This window comes from Arachis ipaensis, chromosome B7, assembly GCF_059453495.1.
Source record: "Arachis ipaensis isolate K30076 ecotype BB chromosome B7, ASM5945349v1, whole genome shotgun sequence".
In the NCBI taxonomy this organism is placed as follows: Eukaryota; Viridiplantae; Streptophyta; class Magnoliopsida; order Fabales; family Fabaceae; genus Arachis; species Arachis ipaensis.
This window is the reverse complement of record NC_142442.1, coordinates 13,843,584-13,861,160: the sequence shown is the minus strand read 5'-3', so window position 1 is coordinate 13,861,160 and position 17,577 is coordinate 13,843,584. Positions and strand designations below refer to the sequence as shown.

The 17,577-nt window shown below is 34.4% G+C and overlaps 3 protein-coding genes across 3 annotated transcripts; 1 reads left to right on the top strand and 2 right to left on the bottom strand.

The window, feature by feature from the left end:
• Positions 1-1,599: 1,599 nt before the first annotated feature.
• Positions 1,600-10,251, bottom strand: PAT2 (protein affected trafficking 2). Its single transcript, XM_016310886.3, has 11 exons — positions 9,791-10,251; positions 8,930-9,006; positions 8,325-8,574; positions 7,469-8,083; positions 5,988-6,161; positions 5,748-5,874; positions 5,174-5,283; positions 4,724-4,924; positions 3,278-4,257; positions 2,928-3,197; positions 1,600-2,236 (listed from the first exon to the last, which is right to left on the bottom strand). Exons 1-11 carry the CDS (start codon positions 10,004-10,006, stop codon positions 1,873-1,875), a joined length of 3,384 nt encoding a protein of 1,127 aa, XP_016166372.1. The 5' UTR covers positions 10,007-10,251; the 3' UTR covers positions 1,600-1,872.
• A 3,014-nt stretch (positions 10,252-13,265) lies between these two features.
• Positions 13,266-15,778, top strand: LOC107606740 (uncharacterized). The gene is made up of 4 exons (XM_016308769.2): positions 13,266-13,668; positions 13,779-14,725; positions 14,839-15,413; positions 15,517-15,778. Exons 1-4 carry the CDS (start codon positions 13,266-13,268, stop codon positions 15,776-15,778), a joined length of 2,187 nt encoding a protein of 728 aa, XP_016164255.2.
• A 1,039-nt stretch (positions 15,779-16,817) lies between these two features.
• On the bottom strand, positions 16,818-17,335 carry LOC148550380 (uncharacterized). The gene is made up of 2 exons (XM_088493116.1): positions 17,144-17,335; positions 16,818-17,063 (listed from the first exon to the last, which is right to left on the bottom strand). The coding sequence occupies exons 1-2, from the start codon at positions 17,333-17,335 to the stop codon at positions 16,818-16,820; spliced, it is 438 nt and encodes a 145-aa protein (XP_088349242.1).
• Positions 17,336-17,577: the final 242 nt, after the last annotated feature.

Here is a 17,577-nt window from a genome sequence, read left to right as displayed (position 1 = left end):
TTCTAATGAATAGTGTTCATATTAATTTAATTTATTTTTTATTTTATACTTACTTTTTTTAAAATGAATTATTTTTTAATTATATATAATTATTAAAATAAAAATTAAACTTTGTTAAATATCTTTAAATTAAAAAAGATAAGCAAAAAAATTTTATTAATCAATGACATATTTTTGTTATTGATAATTATATAACATCTATTAATATTAATATTTTTTAACATATATTTGAATATGTAATAGATACTAATTAATTAATGAATTAAGAAATAAGTTGATTTGATATAAAAAATTAAATTTTATATAATTATTTAATTATGACTGCGTCAATCGGTTGAATCTATGATCCACCGGTTGAACCAATAACGCAGTAATCTGGCTGGGTCGATTGTCGGGTCGGTTCTGATAACTATGAAATGAAGTCATTAAGCCCCATGTTTTAAAAATTTTAGTTTGTTTGACAATTTTTTTAAATTAAAAAAAATATTTAAAAATAAATTTTAAAAGCTACAATTTTTATTTTTTAAAATAATAAATAAACAAAATATTTTTATATTGTTATATCTAAACATTATTAATAAATAAAAAATATTTTTATTAAATTACTTTTATTTTTAATAGATAAAAAAAATTTACATCACAACATTAAATTACTTTTATTTAAAAAAAACACCAAATTTTTATATGAATCCATTGTTTGATTAATTTATTATTTCCAATGCGTACCATACACGTTTTACAAGTTACACTTTACACTAAGAATATCTTTTCTTAGTATGTCTATGATTAGGTTGCATTCCTGGGAGCATCAACTACTCAAGTGCTCTTTAGCATTATCATTTTAAGATTAAGATTAATCAATGCTAGGTAAAACGATGGCTACGACTTCTGCAAATTACTGACAATATTCCATAAAAATACTATAGTAGGAACATTTTAATTGGAAAAAAAAACATAAAATGCTTGGTAAAAATCAAAGAGACATTTTTTCATCCCTATGATAATAATAAATCAGAGTCAATATTTGAAAACACGTTATTCAACTGCGCATTTTCGCATAAAGTTTGTATTACAAGAGTTTATCTCGTAAACTTTAAGGAAGTTTTCTAAGTTTGTTTTAGCCATATTACGCCTTACTTATAACATCGGGTACACAAAAATTAAGCACTAATCAACCACCATGTATAAAAATACATATTCAACATCTCTTAATTTTTTAATTAAATAAACAAATTTGATTATTTGTCTATTATAAATTTAATTATTTTACTATGACATGTTTAATTATTTTGATGACTAATTATTAATTAGAAAAATATATAAATCAATGGGTATAAATATAAAAAAATACAAAGTAATTGATTTAATGACAATTTTTTTCTTTTTTTTTTTTGTAATAGAACATTTGTTATAAAACACCTAAAATTAGAGGGTCTTTAAACTAGAGACGTCTAAATTACTCGAAAAATATGATTTCCATTGAATTTTAGGATTGCAGTTTAGTACAGAGTACGTGTCAATAACAATTGGGCAGAATTGGTTATGCAAGATGCTTGATCTTTGCTTGCAAAGCCAATCATAAACCAGAAAACTTACCGCTAGCAAAACTTAATGGTGCAATGTATTAAAGTGCAGCAGTCCAGTTACTTTATGGGAAGACAATGGAAGCACTAAAAAGAATTAAGAATAAGACATCAAATTCTGTAGAAAGTAAAAGACTAACAATACAATGTTAAATTACAACCACTCCGATCCCCAAAAGCGAAATAACTCACCAAAGACAAAAACCCCACACGAGTAGTCATATTCCTCAGGTTTCTCTAAGTACTTTCCACAGATCAATATTTGTGAATTTCCCATCAGATATTTGACTTATGAGCGGGTAACAGATGGCTCAGCTAAGAAATTGACAACCCTATTTAAGAAATTTAAGCCAAATACAGTCTCTTCACAATTGACTTTTACAGAAACTGTCAATGGATCAGAGCATTTACCTTCAACAGTGACTGTAATTAAGCATGGCATGGAATTGCTCAAGATCTCACTGCTGAAACGCAGGCACAAACCAGATGCATCATCAAGGTTGGAAGCAACAGGCATATCTACAGATACAAGAGAAAGATTTGCATTGCTCATCATCTTTAGTGCCAAGGCTTCACAGATCACAAGAAATTTGTCCTCTGTCAGAGAGTTGCTGCCCTTGTTCAACTCTACAAGGTGATCAGTGAAGGTACAACTGGGAGCAAATTAATGCACAAAAACCAAATTTAGAACATCCACAGATGAAATGAGAATAACAAAAGGAACGACGTACAAGAATAAATACTAATATCTTCCCCACAAAGGTAAAAAACTAGGAGGGCAATTCTATGATGTGCTGTATTATCTCTTACAGGAAAAATATAATCATTCTAGGTTCTTGAAAAATAAGATCAAACTAAAAAGCGATGTTTCCAATAAATTCAGTAAAACATAAAAACACAATTCAAAATTAAGCAGCAGGTCCAGTCATTATTGGCATAAAAAAACGAATTTCATAATTTCATACAAAGGAAGCAGCAGCTCAAAACAAGATTTCCATTTAAATTTAGAATATGAAAAGTGTCCCATCCTTGGAAGTTCAAATTTTGAATTTAAGTTTCCATCATTTTTATCTATGTCAGCTTTACTCTAGTCTTGCATATAGGTTGTCATAAGAATCCAAACACGGATACCCTGATGCTTTATTACATTACATGAGGTGTAGAAAATAACAAGTCGTCTTATGCATTATCAAACAATTTCCGAGTATAAAGTAGGGATGATAAGTATGAAGAACCACCAAAGGAATTTGATCAGATAAATGGTACATAATTCCAGGGAATGGGAATGAGTGTCTTGAACTATTTGTATCCAATGGAAAATAAACAAACAACACACTAACATACCTCCTTATGTATTCAAACATCCCTGGAAGGTGGGATTCCTTATCCCTGAAAGCTTCAATGCTGATTGGAAGTGGTTTTACAAAGTACCCAATGTCGGGCTTTAACTTAACAGGGAATTTTGTGTCATTGCAAAATAAAGCCAGTTTTAGAGGCAAAAGATGGTGATGAAAGCGAACTAGTAGAGTGCGGTTTTCTGTCTGACCAGGCTCCAAAGAAGGGATGTCCTCCATGGAAACCATAGCTGGATTTTCAGTATGGATTTTCATAGTACTGGAACAGAAAAAAAATCTGTAAAATGCCTAATTATAAAAGAACTAAATAAACGATGCCAAGGGCATGTTGAAACTTACTTTTCTGTTGTAGATGGCGTCTGGTTTGTACTAGAATCTGAGCTTCTGCTAGAACTCTCATCTATTAAGACTATATCAGACATGGCCTCTGAAGAACAATTCTCAAAGAATACTTCTAGGGAGACAAGATGAGAGGATACACTAGAAGTCTCAGTTGAAAATGAATAATTAACTTTTAACCCATTTCCATTTGCTGGATCTAAGAGCGTGTAGTATTTGGGTTTAATTCGGCTTCTAATATTTCCAATTGTTATTCTGGCTGAAGATCTACGGGCTCGGCTTTGATTTGTTTCATTTTCTTTAGATGACTTGGCTGGCTCGTCCAACCAAGATTCAAGAGACTTTGTGGACATCAAGTCCCCAAATCTGGAGTGAACCCCACCATTTTGTTCTTCAGATACATTACCCGTGTCTGAAATCTGAATCAAAGGATCAACATTGTTGTTGCCTTCATTTCCAGAATCAATTTCATCACTGCCATCAGCTTCACTTGAAGCAGTAACCGACTGTTCAGAACTATAATCTGAAGCACTTCCCTCATCCACAGATCCAGATGTACTAGGATCACCATCTTCATCTGAATCGCTGTTAGCAGTTCCATCATTCTGATCAAAATCAATGTATGGAAGACTACAAGGTTTGGGGAGAGGCTCATAGCCTGGAGCTGCATGGAATACTAACTGTGACAGAGATCCCGGAAGATAAAATCGATCATTGATGGGTTCAGTTGGCACAGTCACAGCTGTTGTCTGTCTACCAAATATGCATTCCGCAAATACATATGACTGATCTCTTTTTTGTGATTCACTATTTTGTTCTTCAACATGATTTTGTGAATCCACATTGCATGAGAAAAGTTTCTTCAAGAAACGTGATCGATCACGGACGTCATAATTCATGTCGCACTCAGCCAATTCAATTACATAGCTCCAAACTTTTTGCAGGGTCCAAATATCTTCTCCAGTATTACAAATTAGGACCTGTGAGCAAAAGTCGTTCCAAAACATAAACTCATTGCTTTGGATAGAAATCTTTCTTCTAAACAAAAAATAAATGTGCCAAAACCAAAAGAGGCTGGAATCTTTGTACCTGTAGAAATCCAATAATACACACATACTTAACTTACTAAAACAGACTTAGAAATAAGTTATTCAACCAGAAAAAATAACTTTCCTTCCATATGCCCAGCAAAAAATAACCATAAAAATAAATAAATAAATAAATAAATAAATGGCATACAAATCTGCTTTTGTTTATATTTATCTTTGAACAAATCAATGACACCACATGCATATGGTCAACAAATGAATTAAGTCTTTAAATTCAATTAATAGATAAAAGAGGGGAAGGGGAAGAGTAGAAGTAAAACACTACAATAATCAATAAGTAAAATGTATAAAAATGAATTTTTGTATGTGAAAGTGTAAAAATCACTCAGTGACATACCTTTGCAGTTGTATTAAGAATCTGAAGCTTCGTTTCCAGTGCTTCTGAAGTAAAACACCGAGCAAGATACTTGAGTACTGTGCTCACCATTCTTGGAATTATCTCACCCAAAGAGCAATACTCCCCCACCAGCCAAATAATCATTGCACGGGCAGAAGGAATCTTGATTGCATCTAAACTACGGACCAATTGAATTATGACCTTTTAACAAGTGAAAAGACTACAGGTCAGTCTTGATACAAGCAACGTACCAACCACTGAAAGTACTAACTTAAATATTGCGAATTGCAATATTACATTCGAGATATTAAATTCCATCTCCCATTCTCCTGTTAGTTTGTTCCCCATATCTCCGTATTGTCTTATGGACCATTACTTTAATGTAATACATATACTAAAACCAATTACAAGAACAACAGATCAAAGTGTCAGACAGCAAGAACGGATTACCTTCTCATAACTGGGTGGGTCTAATTTTATGATTGATTTGATGGATATTATTGCCTGAATTAACACACCATCTTCTCCATCCATGGATCTAATTTCCCCGCAAAAGTATTCTGCAAATAGTTTTTTTTAGATAAAAAATTATTTCATTAAGATGAGAAGGATAATACAAAATGGGGACAAGGGGCCCTCTATACAAAAGCAAACAAAAAACTAGATTTATCTATAAAGCATAGCTTTCCAAACTCTCAACATATCTAAGAGGGAAGTCCTCTATACAGATCATGAGTTTTACAGCAAATAGATGTTAGGCATTTAATCCTATCCCATAAGACTTGCTTGTTAGAAAATCTGTCATTGAAGGTGTGTTACGCTCCAACAAAAGTCCAGATAGTGGCAAACACTGCAAAGTGTCACAACTTTTGCCTCTTTCTACTACCAAACCCCAAACCTATTCAATAGAAATTGGTCTAGGGTTACAGGACACAGCCAACATTCATCAAAGATGCCAAACAACTGTTCCATAAGAAGCATGATATTTTCTTCAATAGATAAGCTTAATGAAAAGATCACATACCCTGTCTAATTAGAGTCAACAACCCTTCTACACATGTAGTTGCCATTTTTGGAAGTTTCTGAGCACATAACCCAATGGCAGCAACTGTGTCAGCAGCAAATTTCCTATCCGGATCTCTAATATAATCCTAGCAACACACTAAGAGAAGTGTCAATTTATGCACCAAATTCCATGAAAGCAGTGTTGTGGCAATAAGATAAAATGTGAACAACCATAAACAATTGATTTGATGTAAGATACCTGAAATTCTTTAAGAATAAATGAAACAGATGACTCCACAGCTACAGAAGAAAGTATTTCCAACTTAAGCGCTTTTATCTGATAGGAATCTGAAGAACATACGAAGAAGTCTTCATAGTGTGGAGCAAAGAGAGATGGCATGGCTTTAACGAACACTTGAATATTGCATAATACCTGCATAAAGTCAGTGAACAAACAATAATTAATACGACAATATCAGATTCAAATGTGAAATAAATTGAGAAGTATCTATGAAATGCAGTACCCAAGGGGTTAGCTACATAGATCATGCAATGCTATAGAAAATGTGTTAAAAATTAATTTATACCCAAATATCTTCTAAAAATATCTCTCACGCACATATAAATCTCCCCATGCCATATTTTAACCAATAGAATGCTCCTCTCGTAGCATCAAGTAAAGAAATTTGTGATTTCATCTATGCTAGTCTCAAAATCAAATGAACCAACCATCAATTGTTATTCATTCCAAAACAGAACGTTCTCGTTTAGATGTCTGAGCAAAATCTTGTTTATCAATGCATACTCTGTTAACTACCACCACAACTGACCAAAAAGTGACTAGAAGTGAATCCAATTTTGAAAAACATGTTAACATTTTAATTCATGTAAAAAGTCATGCATTTTTAAAGGAAACAAACATGATCCTACATGTTACAATTCCTAGCCACTCCCTGGAAGTTTCTATCTTTGAACTCACCATCCACAGCACCCATGTATAGATCATGGTTTCAACCTAGCTAGTACACAATGTGTCAAGAACTCATTAACATGTGAAAACTGAATGATAAAGCCAATTACTGATATGATCAGAACCAACATCCAAGGGATACAGTAGGTATGCTGTATGCCTTATCCTACTTATCATCTGCAGCGCCAGTCTCACTAGCATTCACTGATTTTTATCCTACTGATGGTGTTTAAATGTTTAAGTGAAATTTTGGGCACAACCAAAAGATAGTATATAATAGAAAATTTTAACTTTTTTACTTAGGCATGTAATAATAGGAAAGTATGGAATACTACAGGAGTTAAACCTTAGACAATAGATAGGTCTTTTCAAGGTCAGTAATTAGTATCACTTCAATGACCCTCTACACAAATTTTCATTGCCCATTCTCTAAAACTAGTTTAAAATATATCAGTTATCAAATATATAGAAGAAATTATTTTCCTTCTGAGGCTTGGATGTTCAATCTTTTCTCTATATAGAAACATCATCTAATAATTCTTTTTATTCATAAAGTAGTAATTTACTAGAGTCAAAGGAATATCGTGTATAAAGTCATAAGACACTACAATTAATGCAAGCTTCTCCAAGAAAGAATCATAAAAAATACATCAAATAGCAATCAACAGAATGTAATAGAGAATGTAGAAGCAAATACAGCCAAACAGACAAGACAAGCAAACAACAAACCAAGAAAAGATATAATAGACGATTCATAAAATGTAGTGTACCACATATCTGGAGGCATATGATGATCTCATTAGAAACAAGAGTGGTTTAACAATTCTTTTAAGATCGCCCTTAGAAGCCATTATCCAATGTACACCAGCAGCTGCAAGAACAACTGCACTGTTATTACTCCATAGCAACGGTGATGTACACTTCAGCAGGATCTTCACAATATCATTACTGCAAGATGTAAACTGTGATACATCTAATTTAGGAGGAACCATATTTGCAGAACTTGACCGTGATAAGTACTCATCTGGTCCTTCAATGTAACATTGCAAGATCATATTTGCTAATTCAGATAAAGTCTTCTCAGAGGCATAACCAGTATCTTCTTTTAAAATAAAATCTTGTTCATCTACCTCCAAATTATCATCTTTACCATACAAAGAAAACATGATGGATTCTTTGACAAGCCCATAACTAGCTATCACATACCGCAGAAGGATCCCAATTAGAATTATTTGACCCCATTCTTCCACATCAGGAAGGATTTCACACAACTTTTTGTAGTTTCTTCCAATCAATGAAAAATTGTTCGGACAGACAGAAGCAAATGCAGAAGCAGCAGCTCCAACAACTCCAGGGGAATTGTCATTTAACAATATTCCAACAATCTGCAGCACATTGAGTATAAAATTTATGAACTCAGCAAGTAAGGCCTTAAAACTATTAACTGATGAAATCAACTATCTTGGAAGGAAAAAAAAAATCCTTTAAGGATTCTTGGGTAAAAGAGTCTACTCTATACCCAAAGAAACCATGGAATGACATTTTTCTTCGACTTAGTATGTCGTCTAAGTCATACTGAAGGAAATTCTTAATTACTGTGACAAGGAGCACACATGTTAACCAAACCTCTTCAATTGCAGAAGTATGTTCCTCCATCCGCAAATCATGAAGCTTAGGAAGAGCATTAGCTGCACATTTTCTAACATAGACAGAAGGATCTCTAGCACATTTTCCCACCGCAACAAGAACAAGAGGTGCAATTACATGAAGGCGAATTCCTGCCATGGCACGAAGTGCCCATGCCCGGACCAATGGATTTGTGTCCCCCAGGTCCTTCTGGAAACAATTAATTGATAGCAATGCTTCATTTGGACGCCTAAAGAATGAAACAGAAAAAGCAAGAGAATGATGGCCTCATAACAACAATTCATTATCTAACAAAATTTAACATCTATAATACTATAGCTCATGAAACTGGGGTATAACTACTTGAGGGGCAATAGGACATTTTTCTAGTATAATCATCAAATTACAACCTGAAAACTAACACCTAACTCATGTTTCAAATGTGCAGAAGACTAATAATTACATTTAAACGATTCATAAGACATAAAACAACAAATACAGCCCTCACTAAATAGACCCTGAGAAGGAATAGAATGACAAAAAGGTAAGCGACCATCCGAATATGCTATAAACATCAGAGTTATAGGCTGATTACATGTACATACTTTTCAGCATAATGAAGGAGGTACAAGTACACGAGCTTCTTCACTTCCAACGACTGAGAAGCAACATTTTTAACAACCTGCAATTTTTCGTTCAATGAGTAAATGGAGGGAGAACAGAAAGTGAGAAAGAGTAAATGAGCAGCATATCATTTTCTAAAGCTACACATCATATATATGCATACTCTAATTATTTCCCAAGCAAAACGCAAAGAAATCAATTAATCAACAGCAAAACAATAAAATAAATTTCTCTTTATCAATCAAGACCCAAAAATAAAATGAAATTTGCTATAGTTCAAGATGAAAATCAAGATGTAACTGAGTGCAAAATGAAGAGAGAGAACAAATGAAAAGCGCAACAAGCTACTGAGAAACAATCCATAAATAACCGATGGAGAAATCAACGCTTACAAGTGAACAGAAAGGCAACCATAAACAAATTTAGCTTCGTAAATTATCATCAACTAAACCAAATCAAATTCCCTAGTTATTCTGATAAAAATAGAGATATAACTTAGTTCAACAAGCACAATATCTATGCAAACAATCTACACATTAATTCGCGCGCAAACACTTTGGAGTGCACACTTGCAAGTGGATTATGAGCAAAATAGACCAGAACATCTCTTAACGAAATTCAACCAAACTCATAGTTGCTCCCATACAAACCGAGATGCATGTAACTGAGTGTGACAAGCTCCAAATATATGCAAAATTTTTAGGCAATTCTAATCCATTCACATGCAAATTACAGAGAAATCACCAAAACAAGCAAATTAAACTCGAATATTTCCGCTCCCAAATAACGGTCAACAAAATCTTATTGAATTGGTGGTATTTAGGAAGAGATGGATCTGAAACCTGAGGGAAGAAGTTCGAGACGTCGAAGCCTTGAGCGATGAGAGCGAGTAAGCGTTTGAGGGCTTCGGTTTTCTCGGAGTCGAACTTGCTTTCGAGGAGAGGGGCAATGTTGACGTCATCGGGGTCGTCGTAGAGGTGAGCGTCGGTGCCGATCCGGAACACCGCCGTGGACGCCTTGCTCAGTGATTCCGCCGTCGCTCCGAATTGAGGGAACATTTCTTCTGACGAGCTAACGAGTGAATGAGTGAATGAATTAATGAATGGATTCGTATCTCTCACTCCGTTTGTGATCTGTTTTTGTTTTGAACTCTGAAAGCAGAAAACTGAATATGGAGATTTGAAGAGTCTCTGCAGCGACCAGCGCCAGAAACCCCACTTTACGGACAGAGAAGCAGAGAGAATTTTTTTCGTTGTGTAAAGTATGGCTTTTGTCTCTCCAAATGGATAAGTTTTATTTACAATCTCCTAAGGTTTAAATCGGGTTCTAACATTTATAAAAGTAATTTAATGTTATTTTATCATAATTATATATTATAAATTTTTATTTGAGTTTTGAAATTTTTTTTAAATTAATGATTTATTCTAAAAAATCATTCATAAAAAATTAAAATTAATTTTAATAATATTTATATAATTTATTTTTTAGAAATATATTAAACTTAAACATAAATAATAAATATAATATTAAAATAAAACACATCTAAATAAAATCTAGTTGAAAATAAATATATTTAAGTAAAAATAATTAAAAAATATAATCTGATTTGTTAGTAGAATAACATTGAATCACTTTTAAAAATATTAGAAATATAAATAGAACAATTTAAATATTAGAAATACAACTAAAACTTATTCTAAACATTAAGAACAAAAATGATACTTTATTTTTTCTTTTTTAATTGAGATCTTTATGAATATTTGTATGTTAATAAATGATCTCCAAAAATTAAATATTTTATCACCAAAAATTAAATATTAAAAATATTTTAAAGATGTTTGTTCATTAGTTCACTTAAATAAATTTTGGAGGTTGGCCAAAGATAAATTTTTAAATGAATCCCTCATCTACGACGAATTAATTCTTTATCTATCAAAAAAAATAAAAATGTTTTATAACAAATATAAATTAACTTGTAATGCATTTATTATATATTTCAATATAAAAATTTTAAAATTTTTTGCTAATTAAATGTTAATATATAATCTAAAGGCACGTACTATTAGCATAGATTACAATGTAACCGGCAATTGACCTGATGATATGATTAGGTTTTCGAATTATTGATTTAATCGGTGGAGTCACCGATTCATTTTGTTAATCTGATTATAATTAAATAAAAATATAAAATTATTAAAAAAATAAAAATTAAAATGTATATCTTTACAAATATATTAATAATAATTAAGTATTAATTTATAGACATAAATCATATAACTAATGATACAAATATAAATAATAAATTAGTGACTAATATAAAATATTTTTTAATTTAAATGAACAAAAGAACAAAATATAACATAATCAATAAATTAATAATTAATAAATTAATGAAAAGCATAAATTCAACAACAAATCAATTCATCAAATACCATTATACCAATAATCCAATATTGTCTACATAGCCAATACTCAATATTAAATTAACTCTTATTATTACAATAATACAATTAAAGGCTAAGACTAAGGCTATGAGTCTCTACACGAAAACTATCTATTCTTACATCAATAAATTTATCACAATGATGATTCTGATAATTTTCAGCAACAAAAAATTTAGCTTTGCAACAAATTCAATTCAGTAATAATTTTTAGTAACAAAAAATATAATTTAAAAGATTATTTTTAGCAATAAATTAAATTCAACAATAACAATAAATTTAGCTCAATACAACAATAAATTTAACTTACAGCAACAAAAGACGGTTCAGTCGTAATTTACAATAACAAAATTGACAAGGACAAAGGAAAAAGAAAAATTGAAAAAAATAGAAAAGGGGAATACACGAACTCACCAACTACTACGAAGGAAGCGACGGAGAGAACTCAGGAACCAACTACCGCTAGCGCCTATTTTGTTTCCTATTATCATCAAATTTGTTTACCTTGCCGAAATAATCACTTAGCTAAATTTTTTTGTTGTTAAAAATTTATCATAGTTTACTTTTTTTTATTGCTAAAAACTCAGCTAAATTTTTTTGTTGCTAAAAATTTATCATAGTTTATTTTTTTTATTGCTAAAAATATTAATACTTGATTGTTATTAATATGTTTGGAACAAGTGTCAAAAAAACAGACAAAAAAAATGCTGTAAAAACCACTTAATAGCTCGTTCTTCAATGGTTTTAGCCTGCAATAAATTTTGGTCATAAATTGTGGTTACTCCTTGAGTATTCCTATATTTTCATAAATCATTGAAAATTCCCTTTAAACTAGCAATTTATGCATTGGTCACCCTTGTATAAATTGTAGTTTATTTTCAGGTTTTACATCGTTTTAAAACTTGTGCATTACCACTATTTATATAAAAACTAGGACAAAATTATAGTCATTTTATTTTTAGGACAACTTGCTAGTTTTAGAATGCGTATACACCAATTTCAGTCATCGTATACAAATACATACACAAATACAAATTCAAAAACTAAAAATAAACCCCACTGTCACTCATAACACGCGCCCCTCCCCACTTTCACCAATTTCAGTTACACGTGCTAAAACCACTTCCTCTCGCACAATTCTCTCCTCTTTCCCTCTCTCTCAAGCGCGATTCTCATACTCAAACACACTTCTTCTATAAGAACGGCTTTGGATACTTGAGAGGATACAACGGAGGTCTCCAGGTCTTCTCCATGCACGGATGCGAGCTGGGATATCGTGGAGGCAAGGGTTCCCCAAATCGATATACTCTTTTCTCCTTTTCCTTGTTTAATTCTACATTTTCAGCTCTGCATGAAAGTGAACTTCTACTCCTTGTTTGATTTCTGCATGCTTGATTATAATTTAACAGAATGAGAAATAATCAAAATGAATTCCTACCTGTTCCTACCTGTTTAATAGAATTTTATTTGATTTAGGTAGGAATTCCATTTTGATTATTTCTCATTCTGTTAAATTATAACCAAACAGGAACTAATTATCAGACTCGCACACAAAACAAGTTGCTATTGTTTGCTACTTCCAATTTTCTACCAATTAATCTTCATATTCTTCCTCAAGGTAAAAAACAATAATAATAACAACTTTTCTTGATCTTGCAGAACTCATACTATAATCCAACAAGTTACCCACTCAGCCCACCAAGTTACCCACTCCTCAGCCCACACCTAAGCCCACTCTTCAGCCCACTCCTAAAGCCACACCTGAGCCAACTCCTCAGCCCACTCCTGAGCCCACACCTAAGCCCACTCCTCAGCCCACCCCTCAATCCACACGTACGCCCACACCTAAGCCTACTCCAGAGCCCAAAACCAAGCCATGGAAAAGCCCATCCAGCAGCCCAAACCTTGCACTAAACCTCAGGCTGCTAAAGTTTCTGGCAAGGCTACAGCAGCCGATAAGATCAACAAGAAGGTGAAACCTACAACCAGTACAAGATCTGGAAGGCAAGTTAAGGCAACTCCAGTTGATAATGATAGTGACTCTCATGATTCATATGAGAATGCTGAAGATAGTTTATACAAGCCTCCAAAAGTTGCAGGAGATTCTATATACAGTAGTGACAGTGACAGTGGAGTTGATGGAATAGAGTCTTCTAGGGCCAAGAAAGTAGATCACAGAGAGAAGCATAGGCCTGTTGCTGACAGAACAAGGGACAAAGCTATTGACACTGATGACTCCAGCTATGAGGATATCGAATCTGATGAATGCTCTGATGGAGGTATTGTATAATTAATTGTGCATAAGTTATTGCATTTGCTTGTTTCATAGATCTGTGTGAATTAATTTTTTTTTGTATTACAATTTTGTGGTGAATTCATGTAATTTCAGAGTCAGATGAGGAATTTCTGTATGAAGAATTATCAGATGGAGATGAATGGAAGTCAGAAGATTCTGCCCAGGAGTTAGACTCTGAAGACGAAGGGCCAGCTGTCTATCCACATTATAATGACAAGGCCAAATTTGGTGATCTGAAGTTTGAGGTAAGTATGGTTTTCAAATCTAAGCAACATTTTATGGCTGCCACTAGAGATTATACTATACAATGGGGTAGAAATATAAGGTTCTCTAAGAATGACAAGGTTAGAGTTAGGGCTGTTTGTAAGTGTGAAGACTGTCCATGGGTAGTATATTGTGCACACAACCCCAGTGATGGTTCCTGGCAGATAAAAACACTAGTTGACAATCACACTTGCGCAAGAAAGCGAAAAAACAGAGCTGCGACATTGGAATGGATTGTGAATAAGTTATACCCAAAACTTAGGAAGCACCCTAAGATGAAGCATAAAGAGGTGTATGAGTGGTTTGTTAGGAAGTGCAACGTGAAGTTGAATAGTTCATGCATTACCAGAGCTCTTAAGGCATCTAGGAAGATAGTTGAAGGGGATGAGATTGCACAATACGGGTTGATATGGGATTATGCACATGAATTGCTAACTGCCAACCCAGGTTCCACCGTTCAGGTGGGTGTCATTACCATTACTGACAATCCGCCTCAGTTTGAGAGATTTTATGTCTGTCTAGATGCTTGTAAGAAGGGTTTCAAGGCAGGGTGTAGGCCATTGATAGGGTTAGATGGGGCATTCCTGAAAACATTACCTGGGAGACAGCTTCTGACTGCATGTGGACAGGATGCAAACAATCACATTTTTGTGATTGCGTATGCAATTGTTGATGTTGAGAACAAAGAAAACTGGAAATGGTTTTTGGAGCTGCTCCTCTCAGACCTGGGAGAATATGAAGCAAAGAATTTGTGTTTCATCTCAGATATGCAAAAGGTGAGGACCAATTTGAATCGCGATTTAATTTTTAAGGACATGTCTGATTTAATGATGATTCTTTAGAGGACTAAAATGATGCAAAATCTTTTCGGGTTTGACTGTATGTGCAGGGATTAATACCTGCTGTCAAAGAACTCGTGCCAGCAGTTCCACACAGGTTTTGTATCTGGCATTTGTGGAGGAACTTCTCTAAACAGTGGGGCAACGTTGAGCTTAAGGACTTGGTGTGGGAGTGTGCAAGATCGAGGACCCCAGTTGAGTTCGAAAGGAATATGACTAGAATCAAGAGAATTAATCAACAAGCATGGGAATATTTAGCCAAGTGGCCGAAGGAAGCTTGGACGAAAGCCCATTTCAGTGAAGGGCCAAAGGTAGACAACATATGCAACAACGCTTGTGAATCCTTCAATTCAAAGACCAAGCATGACAGAGGAAAGCCTATTCTGACCCTGGCAGAGGAGGTACGAAGAATGGTTATGAAAATCATGTCTGACAATAGACTGAAGCTTCTTACTTATCAAGGAATACTTACTCCAGTTCAGCAAAGTAGGCTAGAATCTCTTATTAAGTTATCCAGAAACTGGGCTCCCTACTGGTCGGGTGATGCCAAAGAGGAAGTGTACGAAGTTCAAGGATGGCCAACTAACATGGTGGTAGATTTGGGTAACCATACTTGCTCCTGCAGGTTTTGGCAGTTGACAGGTTCAATTCATAACTCATTTCTTCTTTTAGAGTCATACCATGTTTCGTACTTCACTGAATGAAATTATTTTTTATGAAATATATAGAAATGCCTTGTATGCACGCAATATCGGCCATTCAAGAAAAAATGATAAAATGCCTGAGGAGTATTGCCACGAATGGTTAATTATGGAGGCGTACAGAAAAACATACCAATTCAATGTGAATCCTGTCAAGGGACAAGATCTATGGGAGAAAACTGGTTCTCCTGCACCTGTTCCACCTCCAATCAAACCTAAACCAGGCAGACCAACAACAAATAGAAGGAAGGACAAGGCTGAAGGACCACTAGCACGAAGACAAAGATGAAAAGGAAGTATGCTCCAATTCGGTGCATGTACTGTGGAGACGTGGGCCACAATAAGAGAACTTGCAGCAAGAAAAAGCAAGACGATGCTCAAGAGAAAGCAAGGATAATGCAATTGCAGCTTGCTGTAGTGCCACTACCACAAGCTGCACCTAGTCCGGAGGCAGAAAAGGTAGATGACACTCAGCCCATACAGACACTACTTGCAGTAGCACCAGTTGCTCCAGATGAACAGACTGAAATTCCTGTTACTCAGCATGCTCAGCTTCCACTGACATAACAATCACAGACCTCAACCAATGTTACTCAGGTTATCTTCTATTCAGTTTTAAATTAAATTGAACATTAGTTACTTGTAGCTGTTCTTATTTGAGACAATGATGATGACTGTTTGATGCAAACTAGAGGTAGAGGAAGGCCTCCAAAACTCCATGTCACCAGAGGCAGGGCAAAGGAAAATGCCTCTCCAAAGCCTGTTGCTCCAGGACCAGTTGCTGTATCTGCTAAACGATCAAGGGTAGCAGCTCCGCAACAGCCAAGAAGCTTGCTAGCTTCATGACATTTGTTCCAACTCCGGGTTTCAAACCTCCTAGAAAAGAAGACATGGAATGATGCAATTGACTTGAAGACATGAAATATAGGGCAATTAGTATCTGTTATTTTGTTAGTGCCAAATTTTGCCATTTATAAACAATGTGGTGCTTGTTGGAATCTTCAATAGCCCTGTTTTTTGTATAGCCCTTTATGGTATATTGGTATTCGAGTATCAGCTTCTACCTTTGTGTTATTATCATGTTAAAACAATCCTGTTACTTGAATCTGAGACAATAGAAACTAGTGCACCATTGGTGATGTTATTCTATTCCTAGTTCAGTTAATTTTAATTCTGCTTCTTCTGATTTGCTTACATTATGTTATGATCAACAAAAATGTTGCATATAGATAACCTTTTAACTAGTAAAGAAAGATGAACATACAAGGTTTTCACAATAACAGCAAACTATTAAGGTTCACAACATCCACGTTTTCACAATAAGTGCTTCACTTCCCACTAAAGAACATACACATAATCATAAAAACTAAAATCACAACTATTAATCCAAAATACAGTTGCATCCTAAGTGCTCTAACTTTAGCTTCTAAGCTCATCATTCTCCATGATAGGTTATGGTTCAAGACAACAACATCATTCTCCATTTCTGCATGAGTTTTAACATCTCCTAAGTGCTCTAATCCTTCATACTCATCATCCTCAGCCCACCTAAAGTAATTGCAGTGGCTGCCCTTCTGCACAACATTAGGGTACAAAAATGTCAAAATCTCACTCAAAAATTAAAAGCTTCAACAAGACTACATTCATAACTCACCCGGTATTTTGGACAAGCATGGAACAATCTATCTGGATTTTCTTTTGTCCCAGACTTCTTGATCACTGTCTTCAGCCCACAAAAGCACACTTCATCGGGGTTCTTCCTCCGCCACCGCAGCGACGAGCTCGAAGCATGGCTTCCCTGTGATTGCGACACTTGTCGACTGCGACCCCCACCTACGCTACCCATCGTGCAGTTGCTCAAGAATTTTCGGCCTCTGCAGAATCAATCTAAAGCTGCAGCACCAATGGCATTTCAGACGAAGAAGGGATTAGGGTTTACAGACGAAGAAGAATTTTTGGGATTAGGGACTACTTTGACATACATATCGAAACATATCTTGTCACCAGCCACTCTGCGCCTAGCTGGCATGCTGATATGCCACACTGACAGCCACATAAGCAACAGTTAACGGCGTCAATGACGGAATT